The sequence below is a fragment of the Pistacia vera genome, unplaced genomic scaffold, assembly GCF_008641045.1.
Source record: "Pistacia vera cultivar Batoury unplaced genomic scaffold, PisVer_v2 Contig40, whole genome shotgun sequence".
NCBI lineage: Eukaryota > Viridiplantae > Streptophyta > Magnoliopsida > Sapindales > Anacardiaceae > Pistacia > Pistacia vera.
In genome coordinates this window covers 467175-482552 of record NW_022196224.1, presented here as the reverse complement: position 1 = coordinate 482552, position 15378 = coordinate 467175, and the positions used below count along the sequence as shown (strand labels likewise).

General features: G+C 34.1%; 2 protein-coding genes across 3 annotated transcripts; both read left to right on the top strand.

Moving 5' to 3' along the window:
* The first annotated feature begins 5725 nt into the window (after positions 1–5725).
* LOC116141738 (pentatricopeptide repeat-containing protein At1g52640, mitochondrial) lies at positions 5726–7931 on the top strand. Its single transcript, XM_031427225.1, has one exon. It carries the CDS (start codon positions 5936–5938, stop codon positions 7505–7507), a length of 1572 nt encoding a protein of 523 aa, XP_031283085.1. The 5' UTR covers positions 5726–5935; the 3' UTR covers positions 7508–7931.
* A 940-nt stretch (positions 7932–8871) lies between these two features.
* On the top strand, positions 8872–12273 carry LOC116141699 (O-fucosyltransferase 13). 2 transcript variants are annotated; one of them, XM_031427174.1, is made up of 6 exons: positions 8872–9125; positions 9428–9507; positions 9995–10065; positions 10175–10263; positions 11017–11238; positions 11349–12273. In XM_031427174.1, the coding sequence occupies exons 1-6, from the start codon at positions 9001–9003 to the stop codon at positions 12079–12081; spliced, it is 1320 nt and encodes a 439-aa protein (XP_031283034.1). In that variant the 5' UTR covers positions 8872–9000; the 3' UTR covers positions 12082–12273. The 2 variants fall into 2 exon arrangements, with proteins under 2 accessions (XP_031283034.1, XP_031283035.1); XM_031427175.1 differs by having other exon boundaries at positions 9065–9125; positions 9961–10065.
* Positions 12274–15378: the final 3105 nt, after the last annotated feature.

Below are 15378 nucleotides of genomic sequence, written 5' to 3'. Positions count from 1 at the left end.
TGAATGGAGAGAGAGAGATGAAGAAGGGTGACTATATATAGAAATAAAAGGATGGTTCATGCGCGACACGTGTCCAGTCTCCAGTTCATGCATCGTGTCGGATATAGATGACTTTGACACGTAGACTCCACGTTTGCTGACTCAGTTATGCTGCATGCGCCAGCAAAGCACACTACCTACTCCAAGCAAATGGTTGGTTCAGAGCTACGCCACCGTTTTTAGTTTTGGACTTTTGCGTTTTGCGGAATTTCATGATTCGATGTAATTGTACTTCGATGACTGAGGGAAGTGCTATGTTTCAGGATTGGCCAGACCTTTCTAGAGCTTTCCGGAAATAAAAAATATTTAACTACTTATTAATTGGATAAAATTTTGGGAGAAATTATATTAGGACAACATTGAATTTGATTAATCACTATTGATAGTTAGATGGTGAAACAGTAAATGAGATCTAATATGATCTCTCACGTTAGAGTCTTCTGATGATAAAAGAATAGGAAGAAAACCTAACATGATCTTTCAAGTTCGAATACTCACGGTTGTTAATTATGACCGATTATTGAAGTTTTTATTCAACTAATAATTCTACGATCTCGAAAAATTAGTTGAAGTACGTATATTGACCCAAACACTTAGATTAAACAAAAAAAAAAAAAAAAAATTGATTGATCTCTTTTATTCTCGTCCTAAGAGATTAATAATTTTTCTGCATGATGAGTTCATCATAAACTAATTATCAGTAGTTATATTGAGTTTATAAAAGAAAATTTGTGTGATTCGTTTGTTAACCCATCTTTATTGAATCATTATTGTCGGTGTGCACGTTCAAAACTCCATATTATTCATAATAATTAATTTGATTGCTAACTTGATTAATAAATAATACAACACATTTGTAATCTCTGTTCATGAGCATATAATAAAATTTGACGACCAAATGTGCTAATTATATAAAGCTTGCAGCTCTATGATTAATTTTTGTCTGGTTTAGAGTTTACAAACTATGGAAGTATCTCGTGACTGAAAACGATCAATATTATATTTTAATTATCGTTTAATAAATTAATTAATTAAGAGCTGGAAGAATCTGCTGTTGAATTGGAAGCAAAGATAATTAGACACTAAAGCTTGCACATGCCTTGTTTATATCTAAGTCTCTGCAACATGTTTAAAAATAGAATACATGAAAATTAATTAATCAGATGACTTAAATTGTTATCAATAATGTGATAGTTAGAGTTATTAATTGCATATGTGATATGTCCATGTGATTTCTGATTTCTCCTTAACCATTTTGTCAATTTCTTTACAAGACAAAGTTATTTTTATAGTTTAGATTTTTTTATTTGTCACCAATTATTGTACTTGACTATGTGACTAGGTTTATTTTTAATTTGTTGATACTTGATTTTGACACCAACTATTCACACGTAGAAAATGCTAAGCGGGCTTAGAAGTTACACGAGATATGAAAATTATTGAAACTCTTACCCGATCATATCAAAATTTGATTAATTTATTCCAATAGTCAATAAACACAGTTAATAAAATTTCAATAAAAAAGAAAAAGAAAAAATCTTTAAAAAAAATGTAAACGTCATGTGTTTGAAAATTTTCGTATCCGTCAAATGGTTTGATAAGGACTCTTGAGTGTATCACTCAAGAGGTTCTAAGTTTGAGTCTTTTCTCAGTTGCTAATAAGGGTAGCTATTGGAACTCTTATCCGACCAATAATTTTAAGGTCCCGAGAGATTAGTTGAAGTGCGAATAAGCGGACTCAAACACCTTCGCCCCCGCTCCCCCCCCTCAAAAAAAAAAAAAAAAAAAAAAATTGTTTTCGTATCCTTGACCTAATAGTAGTTAACAAGCATTATCTTCCAACTCAGCTAGCTTGTAATTCTATAGAATTGGAGGTAATTAATCAAAGAGATGGAGGGCTTAAAATTACTAATTGAGTTCTAAATAGAAGTATTTTTATCATTGAAGGAACGACACGATGGAGGAAAAAGAAAAAACACTCAAGAGAAAAGGAGTGTTACGTTTATGCATGCCAGACATACAATTCATATAAACTAAAGTTTATTTAATTAAGTTAAGCACATTTTGAGGGAAACAGCTGTTCGGTTAATAGTAAAATTCATATAGTGGACATTTGTGATTTTATGTGGCAGGTATAGCATTATAAAGATAAATGTATGTGTTGTAAATTTCAAAGTAAATCTGCAGGCAATAACTTTTTTGGAGTTGTATGTTAGGTTTATAAATGGTCAAAAACTTTGTTTATTAATTAATAGAAGGGTGAATATATATATATATTAAACTGTATATATCAAAACACCGTCCACCACTCGGGATAATAATTTTTAAGTATTATTTGAGAAAAAGTTTTAGAATTTCCCATGATCATCAAAGCAAATAGATCAGTGAACTAATGGTTATTATGAACACCCTTGCTGGAATATTTATATGGGATGCCAATTATATTTTCTGAAACTTCATAATTAATATTATTTATAATAAAAATAAATTAATCATCATATAGTTTTTCAAAGGGTTAATACAATCTAAATTTTATATGTACTTCTCCATTTTCTGACCAACTCCAACATCAAAGTATCAATATTCTTGTGGTTGAGCTAACCCCTAGTTGGTTGAGTGATTCGATAAGAATTTAATTGAGTATATTATTCAAGAGGTCATGAGTTTGAGTTCTTCTTCGGTTGCTAATAGAGGTGATCACTAGAATTTTTATCCGGTCTGTAATTCCAACGTCCTAGATGATTAGTTGAGATACGCATAACCTGGTCCGGATACTTCCTATCATTAAAAAAGAAAATATATATATTGTTGTGGCAAATTGCCAGAGTTTGATGTGACCAGTCTCATATATAAAAAGATATTAGCATGACAAACTTTTGAGTTGGGTGTCACTAACCTAAAATCTACAATGGCAACTAAAAGAAAGTGATGATATTATGAGGCGGTAACTCTTTTACCTTTCCAATGCTTTATCCTTGTCAATAAGCACTACTATATGAAATAAAAGTGAAAACGATATGTAAGATTAAGACATACTCATTGTTTCATTTATCATCAACTCGGTTCTTTTGATGCATACCAGATTCTAGAGATCTCTTTTTGTTTGTAGTTTTCTCTTTAAAAGAAAAAAGAGAAAGAAAAGCATGAACTTCTGTTGAATAATTGAATTTGCACATGTGATTTCAGAGTATTAATTGAAAGCATTGAATGAAACCCAAAACAGTGAAAGCATTCACATCAAGTTGCCAGTAACTAGTGCTAGAACATCATGTTACTTATAGAATGGTTTAAATTAAAAGGAAGTGTTGGCGAAGAGGATTGGTAAGCTTTATGCAGAAAGTAGAATAATAGAAGGTTCAATCAGCTTCCAGATTGTTGTAATCACTGAGTACACTCGCACAATTGTGCAAAAAGGTGGTAAAAAACATAAAATAAAAAAGCATCTCAGCTGCATGCGACGTCTTTTAATCTTTAGTTGGAAAGCATTGTAGCCCAATTTAAGGACAAGAGTCAGCTAAAGCTACGTAAAATCTTTAGCCAGATTGACTACTACTTGAACTGGCCAACTAGTATAGCTAACAGAAAAAAATATTTGATGGATTCAGTTCTGGAACTGAGAACTTTAAAATGATCTTCTGTGGGTAGGGCCACACATCCAGCTCAAGTTAGTTCCTTCAGGATCTCTATCAGAGTATTATATGTAACATAAACCCAGATACAGTTGTAACATCAGATATGGTCCTCTGCTCGTTTTGCTTGCCTTCTGTTAACCTCGATCACCTGAGTAAGGTTGTGTGTTTTTTTTAACTTAATAACATTTAGTACCACCTAATACTTAAAAGTCTATAGATATGTGTTTGTTTTTTTATAATTAGTGATGTCTAAATTTAAATTCTAAATTTACATATTACTAATACATCTTACATTAATTACACTATAATTGTACCCTTAAGTTATCATTAATTATTAATTATGTTAATTATTAATATTAATATTTTTTTTTTTAATGATGGAGGTATCCGGACACAATTGCTAACGGGCTCTATAAACCCAATGGATTAAGGTAATTACACAAATGTAGTAGATACCTCTCGTGTGACTCGGACACAAGACTCTTAGGTATAGCTTACCTTAGTGACTAAAGGGCTAGTCATTCGACTATAAGGTGATAGTTATTAATTATTAATACTATTAGTAGGTTAGTATAATTAATTATATAAAATTTTTAAATTGAAAAATGGTTAATAGGTCACCGAGATCCTCTTGTCAGGGTTGGATGCCTATGATAGGAAAAATTTTCGACGAGATTATGATATAAAATTGGTGTCAAAATGATCATCTTTGGACGATTTATCTATACATACAAGCTTTTAAAGACAAGAAATGTGTATTTTGTCCCAATTCTGATGGAGAAAGTTTCATTGATGAACTTCCTTCTTCATATCCCCAAAAAACTAAAACTTTATTGTCTTTCAAAGTTGTATGGATAGATAGATCGTGCAAAAAAGATCATTTTGATACCAATTTTGCATCATAATCTTGTAGGAATTTGACGTCGGCAACCGGTTTACAACAACCAATTATAGCCACCATAGTATTCAAGATATTTAATGCTTTCTTAAATAAATAAATTTTTGACCTCATTTAATATTTTATATAAGTCTATATTTATTATGCATCTCAGTTGCTAATAGGGGAGAGATTAGTTGAGGTTAGTGTAAACTAGCTCAGACACCTCGGGTCATTAAAAAAAAAAAATTATTATGCATGTAAAGGTATAATAAGTAATTTGAGTAATGTATTTTTTTTTTTAATCAATATTTAGATTTAAGTTATAAAAATTTACTTTTTTTTTAAAGTGATTTTATCCGAAAATAATTGATCATTTGTAAAAAACAAACAATGAAGTAACTTAAACTATACAAATTTAAGTGAAAAAAAACAAACAACCCCTAAGATCACATGAAGTAGGGATTATTTATGCTTTTGGCTTATGGTTCATGAGTATGAAATTGGACTTATCTATGTTCTTGTGCCACATATTACATTATGGATTTGGTCTTTGCTCATCAAATAAATATACTTTCATCCATCTTTTGTAATATTAAGATTCTTTTTCTCCTTAATTTTGTTTATCATTTTTTTTTTTTTGACAATAATTCTTAAATTTTATTTGATAGGTGTCTAGGTTTAGGAGTAGGATAAACCATCCATCTAACTTTAAGAGGTGGTCTTGCTCCCTTCATTAACTTCTTGGATTCGAACCTTAGAGTTATCTACTACATTATGATTTATTTAATCTTTTGGGTTTGTAGGGTATTCAATAAACCCTGATAATTTTTTTTGGATTTATAAGGTGTTCAATTAACTTTGAAGATTAGTTAGGTTCTAAACATTCTATTACCTTAAAAAAAAAAAAAAAAAAAAAAATAAATAAATAAATGCTTTCAATTAGCCAGTCTCCAATAATTGGTATCAGGTCAACCCCTAAAACATCATTTTGTGATGGACAACACTGGAAGAAAAACGACAGTTTTGGCACTCTATTTTCTGTGAACAACTGTCCAGGCAGTTTTAGTATTGCCTTCTCACTGAGTATGCCGTTTGATGGAGGATTTATTCACATCAGATAAGTATCAAACTTACACTTTGTAACATGAAGAACTATGAAGTGACAAAACTTTAATAAATTGAACTATTGATTGTCTCAACCTCCACAAGTATTCAGAGGCAAGTCCCATGGCTTTCCTGTGGATATCTTATAGCTTAATGCATGAAATTGCCTTTTATTAGTAAAAAGACTTTGCGGGACAAGCGCATAACAGAGAATTCAATACCCAATCTGTGTTAAATTTGCGACTGTTTTTTCAACAATCATTCTTCACAAATCTCCCAAATGGCCATCAGATCACTCTCCAAAACAAGACCTTTACAGTACTCACTCTTTTTCCTCTCTTTTCACAAACCCAAACTCCACATTCTCCGTCCAATCTCCTCTCAGCCCCACCACCACTTAAATCCACCATTACCAGACCTCGTAAACGAGATCTCTCGAGTTCTAAGTGACCACAGAAACCCCCACCACGACTTGGAGCTTTCTCTCGACACATTCTCTTCAAGAGTATCCACAAACTTGGTCGAACAAGTCTTGAAGAGGTGTAAAAATATTGGGTTTCCTGCTCACAGATTCTTTCTTTGGGCCAAAAGAATTTCAGGTTTTCAACACAGTGTTGAGAGCTACCACATTTTGATTGATATCTTGGGAAGCAGTAAACAGTTTGCTATTCTATGGGATTTCTTGATAGAGATTAGGGAATCTCAATCTTGTGAAATAAACCCACAAATTTTTTGGCTTGTTTTTAGAGCTTATAGTAAAGTAAATTTACCTAATGATGCAATAAGGGCTTTTAATAGAATGGTAGAGTTTGGTATTGAGCCTAGTATTCATGATCTTGATCATCTATTATACGTGCTATGTAAAAGAAAACATGTGAAGAATGCCACTCAGTTTTTTGACAAAGTTAAGCATGAATTCTCGCCAGGCGTGAAAACTTACAGCATTTTGATTAGAGGTTGGGGTGACATCGGTGAATTTAGTGAAGCTCGTAAGCTGTTCGATGAAATGCTCGAGAGAAAATGTGATGTTGATGTTCTGGCGTATAACAGTATGTTGCAGGCTATGTGTAAAGGTGGGAATGTTGATGAAGCGTATAAGATGTTTAGAGAAATGCGTTCTAGGGGAAAGGAGCCGGATGCTTTTAGTCATTCGATTTTTATTCATGCATACTGTGAGGCTAATGATATTCATTCGGTGTTTCGTGTGCTCGATACAATGAGGAGGAACAATCTTGTTCCTAATGTGTTTACTTATAATTGTGTGATCAAGAAACTTTGCAAGAAAGACAAAGTGGAAGAGGCTTACCAACTTTTGGATGAGATGATGGAGAGAGGAGTTAGCGCGGATGCGTGGAGTTACAATGCGATTCTGGCTTACCATTGTGAACGTAGTGAGGTCAATATGGCTCTCAGGTTGATTTCTAGAATGACAAAGGATAATTGTATGCCCGATCGCCATACTTATAACATGGTTCTCAAATTGTTAATAAGGGTAGGTAGATTTGACAGAGTAACCGAAGTTTGGGAGAGTATGGAGGAAAGAGGATTTTATCCCTCAGTTTCGACATATTCTGTAATGGTTCATGGTTTGTGCAAGAAGAAAGGTAAACTAGAGGAGGCATGTAAATACTTTGAGATGATGGTTGATGAAGGTTTACCACCGTATTCTTCTACAGTTGAGATGCTGAGGAACCGCCTACTGGGGTTAGGATTTCTGGATGCTATTGAGATACTTGCTGACAAGATGGAGCGGAGCTCTTCTTGTTCAATACAAGAACTGGCGAAAGCAATGCGAGGTAACACTTCGTTTACGAAATCAAGAAGCGAAGAAACAGAGCTTGAAAGTGATTGAGAAATTTTTTTCTGGGGCAGCTATTGCCACTGTTTTATTGAAACAGTTTTTGAAGCTGATAGATAATAAACATGCTTTCCCATGATGTCTCCATGAATTAAGGGCGTTCTCTTTCACTTGACGGCTGCAGAGTCATGCTATTGAGATACTTGGAGACAATATGGACGGGAGCATTTCTTGTTCAATACAAGAGCTGGCAAAGCAATGCAGGGTTCGTTTACGAAATCAAGAAGTGACGAAACAGAGCTTGAAAGTGAATGAGAAAAAGCTTTCTGGGCAGCTATTGCCACTGTTTTATTGAATGAGTTGGTGAAGCTGATAGATTATAACCATGCTTTCGCATGATGTCTCCATGATTCATCGGCATTCTCTTTCACTAGACGGCTGCAGACAAAATGTGCAGCAGAGTGTTGTCGTCTTGTAAACTATTGAACCTTCTTGTTGAAATACAGTTGCATAGGCTAGCAATGAATTTGCAGGTTGATCACCAATGGTGTTCTTGACAGAAAGGCATGGACATTTTTGTATGAAATACAGATTTCAACACCGGAAGAAAATATCTTACATGCAATCTAATCAACCCCTTGTTTGACCACTGATTTCTAAAGATAGTAAAATTAACTAGACTGACATTTAGGATTGTTTCACTTTGTTCTACTAACTTTTTCCTTTTTTGATCGTTGGGTTATTCGGATCAGCTTGTGTGCACCTTCAACTAATCTCCCTAAGACCTTAGAACTATTGATCGGTTAAGAGTCGAAACTGTCGGCCGGTTAAGAGCCCTAATGGCCACCCTCATTAGTGTTTGGTGGGACTCGAACTTAGGAGTTCGTGAAACCTTCTTTTACTCTTTTACCATATGGTCATCTAGTGGTGGTTTTGTTCTACCAACTTAAATATGAACTCATTTTTTTTTTTTTGGGTAATACAAAAAGTTCATTTTGTTCTGGATGATAAATTGTATTTTTTTTTTTTAATCATTGTCTATTTATCATAAAAAAATCATTTTATGAGAAAAAAACCCCCCAAAAAAAATTTTATTATTATAAAAAATTACCTAAAAGAACCTCCCTTTCTTCCTTTTTTTTATAAAAAATTACCTAAAAGAACCTCCCTTTCTTCCTTTTTTTATTTTTTTAAAATCCATCTATAATTAGATCAAATCTATTGGGAAATAAATGAACTCACTCAAAATATGAAAATTTAATTGTCTAAAATAAAATTTAGACAATTAAATTTCATTTTCTCAGTGAATATCCAATAATAATAATAAATAATATTACCGGGTTAACCCGGTTTGACCCAGTTGGGGGAAACATAATTGTATTGTCACCACGATCTGAATCTGTTTGTGTTTCCAAAGCCATTTGAGCTGTTCAATTAAAAAACAAATTCCGAAACCCTAACCCCTTCGCTCCATCTACGCGTAATTTCTTGCTTTGCTTTCATGTTTTATTGAGCAATTCCATATCCATCAGATCTCTGTGCATCAAATGATTACGATCTCTGTAAAGCCAGTGTTCTTTACCATCTTCTTCACCCTTTCTCTTTGTCTTCTCGTCGTTTTGCTCTCTCCCTACTCTTTGTTTTTCTCAGTTTCTCCCAGTTCGATACTCACGTAAGTCTTCATTCCAACATTGTTTTTTTTTACTTTTATATATTAATTTCATTAATCTGTTTAGTTTCTTGCAAAAATTAGAATGTGAAAACAAAAGATAAAGATTTTTCCTTTTTTTTGGGGGGGTGTGGGTGGGGGTTTGGTTTTAATGTTAAAGTTTAGCATTTTCTACTGTATATTGAGCTTCGGTTAGTGGGTATTTCTCACTCTTATGGTTAAGAATCTAAGAAGTGATGTGAAGCTAGAGATTTATGATTTTCTTTTTTCGTTTGTGGTTTAATGAGTGTGGTTTATACTTGTAGAGGGGAATCTGATATATGGAGCGTGAGGAGGTTGGTGGAGTGGAGGCCTTGCAAATGGTGGCTTCAAGGACATTTGACTCGTAAGTGTTGCCTTCTCTAGTTAATTGGTTTTTCATTTTTAAGTTTTTTAAAAATGTTAAAAAAAAAAAAAAAAACCTCAAATTTTTAAACAATGCATTGATTTTTGTGTGATGAAATAAAAATATTGGAATTTGAAGTTTTTGTTGTGAATGTTGTAGATTTTAGTCTTTATAGGAGTTTCTGATGGTAATGTTTGTTAGTTCATAAATGTTTTTTCAGGGTGAGTAAGCAGCTGGAATATATAGATGACAGTTAGTTATTTCGTGATTATTTATACCATTCTAAATTTTTTTGGCATTAGTTTTGTTTCATATATTGCATTAAAGTCCTGGCTGAAAGTTGAGACTGTACTACAAAATATGTGGGGGTCAGGTGTAGGACTGGGATTGAATTGTATCTTCAAATTGATTTTTTTGATATCCTGAGTCAATTTTAATTGGCTATCATTGCAGACAATTGCATTGGTTTTTTGTTGAAATCCTGCAGCTTTGCCAGCGGAGACTAATGGATATATTCGTGTGGATTGCTATGGTGGCCTCAATCAAATGAGAAGAGATGTGAGTGAATACTAGGTGTTTTTAAACTGAAGTTTTCAGATTTGTGGTGTATTTTTCTTTTGTAATTTCTGCTTTGTGAAAGATGGGACACTGTTAATGGTTTATGCAGTTGTGTGACGGTGTTGGTGTTGCCCGTTTGTTAAATGCAACTCTGGTTCTACCCAAGTTTGAAGTGGCAGCATATTGGAATGAATCAAGGTAATTTTGGTTATGTTTTTTTGCCATCATGGTATTGCTTGGAAGTCAGTGAAGTCTTAACTTGCGTGAATAAGTGCCTAATTTAGAAGCCATGAGCGCATTCAGTGGTTTATCTTATTATAGATTGAAGAGATGTTACTAAAAAGTTTTTTATAGAGATGTATTATCTTTTTCTTATTGACTGTGTGATAGAAATATAACTAAGTTAAGTAGATATATTAAAATTTTATAATACTGTAGTATTTTCTAAATTTTACACTTGCATCAAGGAATTTCCCCTATAAAATAGTAAATTAAGTCATGAATTTCTGAAGATGGCTTAGCCCTAGGTAGCCAAGGCATCTAGATTAGTCATGCTTTTAGTTGTATTTAGACATAATCTTCTGTCTTTGATGAAAATATTGAGGACACCTTTATGATGATAAAGTACATACTTTTTGTTAAAGATATTTTTAAAGTATCTTGACAAGGGTGATCTGCTGAAATCCAGTGGTGCAGTTTAAAATCTTCTTCGCAACAGAGGTTCAACCCAAATGAATAAATTTATTTTAATGGGAAAAAAGACAATAAAAAAGAGGGAGATCTCTTTTTAACTTTAGATTTTGTTTACAAACTTGAATAGAAAAACCATTTTTATACTTTGTTTTAAATTATTCCAGGATGAGTATAGTGTTCTACCTAGGCCATATAAGAATTGGTTTTTGTCTTTCTATGAAGAAAATGTCCTTTTATAACACTGTAATTTTACCTCAGTGGTTTTGCAGATGTATTTGATGTCAACTACTTCATTCAACAAATGAATGGCTTTATTAAAGTTGTCAAAGAACTGCCGCCAGAGCTTTCATCAAAAGAGCCATTCCATGTGGATTGTAGCAAGCGGAAAGGTCAATATGATTATGTTGAAAGTGTTCTTCCATTCCTGTTGGAACATCATTATATTTCACTCACACCAGCAATGAGCCAGAGGAGGGACAGGTATTTCATTGTATTTTGAGTTTTCTTGCTTCGGTTTAGCAAAGGTTATTGCTATGGATAAGAGCCATTCTATTTTTGCATGAACCTTGGCTGTGTTCTACATCTGATAGGTATCCTCAGTATGCAAAAGCTTCCCTTTGTCAAGCATGTTACAATGCATTACGTCTTACTGAATCCTTGGAAAAGAAAGCCTCTGAGCTTCTTGAGGCCATACCCAAACCCTTTCTCTCACTTCACCTTCGATTTGAACCGGACATGGTTGCTTACAGCCAATGTGAATATGTGGGCCTTTCTCCTGCCTCCATGCAAGCCATCGAGGCTGCACGGGGAGATAGAAAACCATGGACTGGGGAGTTAGCTGTCATCTGGAGAAAACGAGGCAAATGTCCTCTGACACCAAATGAAACGGCATTCATACTCCAGGCACTTTCATTCCCAACAAACACAAACATCTATCTGGCAGCGGGGGATGGCCTGATGGAGATTGAAGGATTAACTTCTGTTTATACCAATGTTGTTACCAAGTCTGCCCTTCTTACTGGTGAAGACTTCACAGCCATGCATGGGAACACAAAAGCCGCTTTGGATTATCATGTATCTATTAACAGTGACTCATACATGGCTACATATTTCGGAAACATGGATAAGATGGTTGCAGCAATGCGAGCTTTCAAAGGGTTGCATAAAACACTTTTCTTAGGCAGAAGAGGTTTTGCAGAGTTAACTGCGCAGGGTCTGAAGGGGAAGGAATTGAAACAAGCTTTATGGAAGGCACACCGGGACGATTTTGTCATGGGACGAGGGTCTGCCTTGCCCGACTGCTTTTGTGAATTTAAGTTATGATCTCATGTTTCGGCTTAGGGTTTCTTGACTTTCCATTGTATTTTTTACCTCTTATTTTTAATTTTGATGAAGGCGCTTATTTTTGTCCCTTGCCAGCATTTGTAACAACTTGAGGGAGGGTTTTAGAACCCATTTGGCCATTTGTACTAGAAATCAAATTTGATTATCAACATTCCATTTATTATTTCTACATTGTGATACCAGTTACAATTTGTGCTCAATTTAGCATAAATAATTATAATAGATGTTGCACAATACAATCTTATAATTTCTGATACTGTTTTTATATTCACTGTTTTAAAAACCGGAGCGGACCGGCCAGTTGGACCGTGAACCGGTCACATGTCCGGTTCGAGTTACCCTCAAACCCGCTAATATGCATTGAGCTGTTTTAAACCGGTTGAAAACCGGATAATATGAGTGAACCGCCGGTCCGATTTAGCGGTCCACAATTTAAATCCCTAATATGCGAGAATCGTCTTCTCTTTCACGCAACCCATTCTTCTCTGTCACGTAGCCCATTCTTCTCTTCTTCTCTGTCACACAACGTCGCAGCCCTTTCTCATCTTCTTCTCTTTCAGTCTTTCTCACGAAAATTCTCACGGTTTCGGTTGTCTTCTGTTCTCTTTGAAATCCCACCCAAATCGCATCTGAACTCGCCGGAAATCGACGACGACGTCTTCCTCCCTTGCCAGAAATCGATGACGTCTTCCTCCCTCGCTGGAAATCGACGGCGACAGCTCCATTCGTTGATCCAGGTAACGCCATTCCTCACTCCCTTTACATTTCAGTTAACACCCTTTTCATTTTTCAATCTATAGAGCTATTGTGGTTGTATTAACATGATCTTAAGGATGGTTCTGCTTTGATTCAAGTATATTTGCACAAAAAAATTGCAGGGAATTTAATTAGTGCATTGCAGTATTGCACCAAACAGAGCCTAATCAATAATGTCACTCTCCATGATTCTTAGCTCATGTGTTACGTTTCTAAATTTGATTCCTATCTTATCATATGATCTATTTGAATTTTAAAATAAACTCCCAGTTTCTTCACACAAACTCCATATCTGCCTGCATTTAAGCTCTCTCTTACTCTTTCTTAGCATGAAGCGATCACTATTTGAAAGTGACAGCAAACTGGATGGAATTAATGACAACGTTAATTAAAGTCTCAACTCCATTGTTTCAAGGAGACAAGGACTATATATGTGATATGTTCCCCACAAATAATTAGAACCAGATATTATAGGTGTTGGGATCTTTAATTTCTGTAGAACCAGATATTGATGTTAAAAATCAGTTCTTGATTGATTCCACTACAGAAAGTTCAATGCTCTACCACTGATTGGATGTAGAGTTTGCAATATTTTTTTGAAAATGCTGATACATGACCAAGAGTTTAAACAAAGATGAAAATTGCTTTTGCTGAGAGACTGTAGATGATTAAGTAATTGGATTAGCTAGTATAGATTTTCAGGTCATAAAAAGCTTCCCTTAGCTGATAGTTGTTATGATAGTTTTTTTGCATTCTGAGGCTTGCTCCTGTTAGCATAAGCTCTGCAGTAATCATATTCTTTCGTGGCTTTGGTTGTGAGTGACGACAAGTTTTGTTTTATGTTACATTTATATGCCATATAAAAACAATTAACAATGTATTTTGAATTTGATTCTTTTGATTATACCAAAAAGTTTACTCACAGATGATCTTGAAAAAGATTAAAAATTGTTGGTTGCATTTATCTTGAGATTACACAGCGGTGAACTTGCAATTGGATCAACTTATGATTTCTATTTTTCACTTAAATTTGCGTAGATGGTGGTGATGGTTATGATGATGATGATGATGATGATGGTGATGAATTTTGATGCTAGTGTGTGAAGCTCAATCAACATGGAGACGGATCAAAGAATAAACATTTGCATCAAATGTTTTGTTATTAATTAGTATGTATTTTGACATTTAATATGTAAATACAACATCATGTTTGGATTTGGACTTTGAATTGTTGTTAAATACTTAAATTATGTTAGGATTGTTGTTGAATTTGAACTTTGAATCATATTGGATTGGACACTAATTAAGTTGTTATTGTCTTATTAAAAAATAAAAATCTAAAAAAGAAAAAAAGTTTTTTTAAAAATGTGTTGACATCGTCATGATGTGTGATGACATCATCGGTCCAACTGGTTGGACCGGTTGAACTGTGACTCGGCCATCAGAATGGGTTGCCCGCCGGTCTGGTCTTTAAAACAATGATTATATTGCGATTCTGCTCTCCAAATCCAATGCATACTTGCCTCCTCGGCTTCTGGTTGGGCTTGGACCTACATTTCTTGGCAAATATTTGAACATTAAAAATGGTTTAACACAAGAAACAATGAATAGGAGATTCATCTTATTCAACTAAAATTGAAACAAAAATATTACGTTTACAATACAATCTCACAATCTTAGCGTGATAACAAAGTTAGCACTACAACATCAATTAACGACTTTGATTAAACATGAATGCTCGTTCCTTAGAGACGAACTGTCATTTCTTGGGGACGAACGACCTTTCATTCATAAGGAATGATTATTCTTTATGAATGGAACAATCATTCCTTATGAAAGAATAATTGTTCCTTATGTTTCATTACTTATGAAGGAACGATCGTTCGTCCTTAAGAAATGATCGTTCGTATCTTGTCAAAGTCATTTAATGCTTTAGGTGTAGTGAGAGCTGACTGTCACGTTGAGGTTATAAGAAAATGTTGTAAAATTGAATTGTGAGTCTAATATTGCTCAAATTGAAATACAATCTTGACTCAAGAAAAGTTTGGGCACCGCAGCTTTACATTTCTAATGCGCAACTCACGGACAAAGACACGGTTTCTGTTAAAAATGAACTAACTAGGATTCTCAAATCCAAATGTTCACATGAAATCAGCACTATGCTTAAAGTAGCAACCATCACATGCAACACACAACCTTTTAAAGCTTAAAAACAAAAAGAAAAACAGGACAACCACTTCGTTTGTGATGATTTGAATGGGAAAGAAAAAAGTATCCCCTTTTGTTCCTATGATTGAACTGGAAACCATTACTCCATAAAGGTCTGACTTTTTGAGTCAGTATGCATGACATGATTTAAAATTACATATTGCTTGGTCAAAAATCTTCGATAGATCATACATACATATTGCTTACTCAGTATACATGACATGAAAAAAAATTATGGCCACTCTCCTCCAATACAATTTACCCTTTGGAAAATCCCACAAGGGAATGGAACAATATGAAACAATTACACAA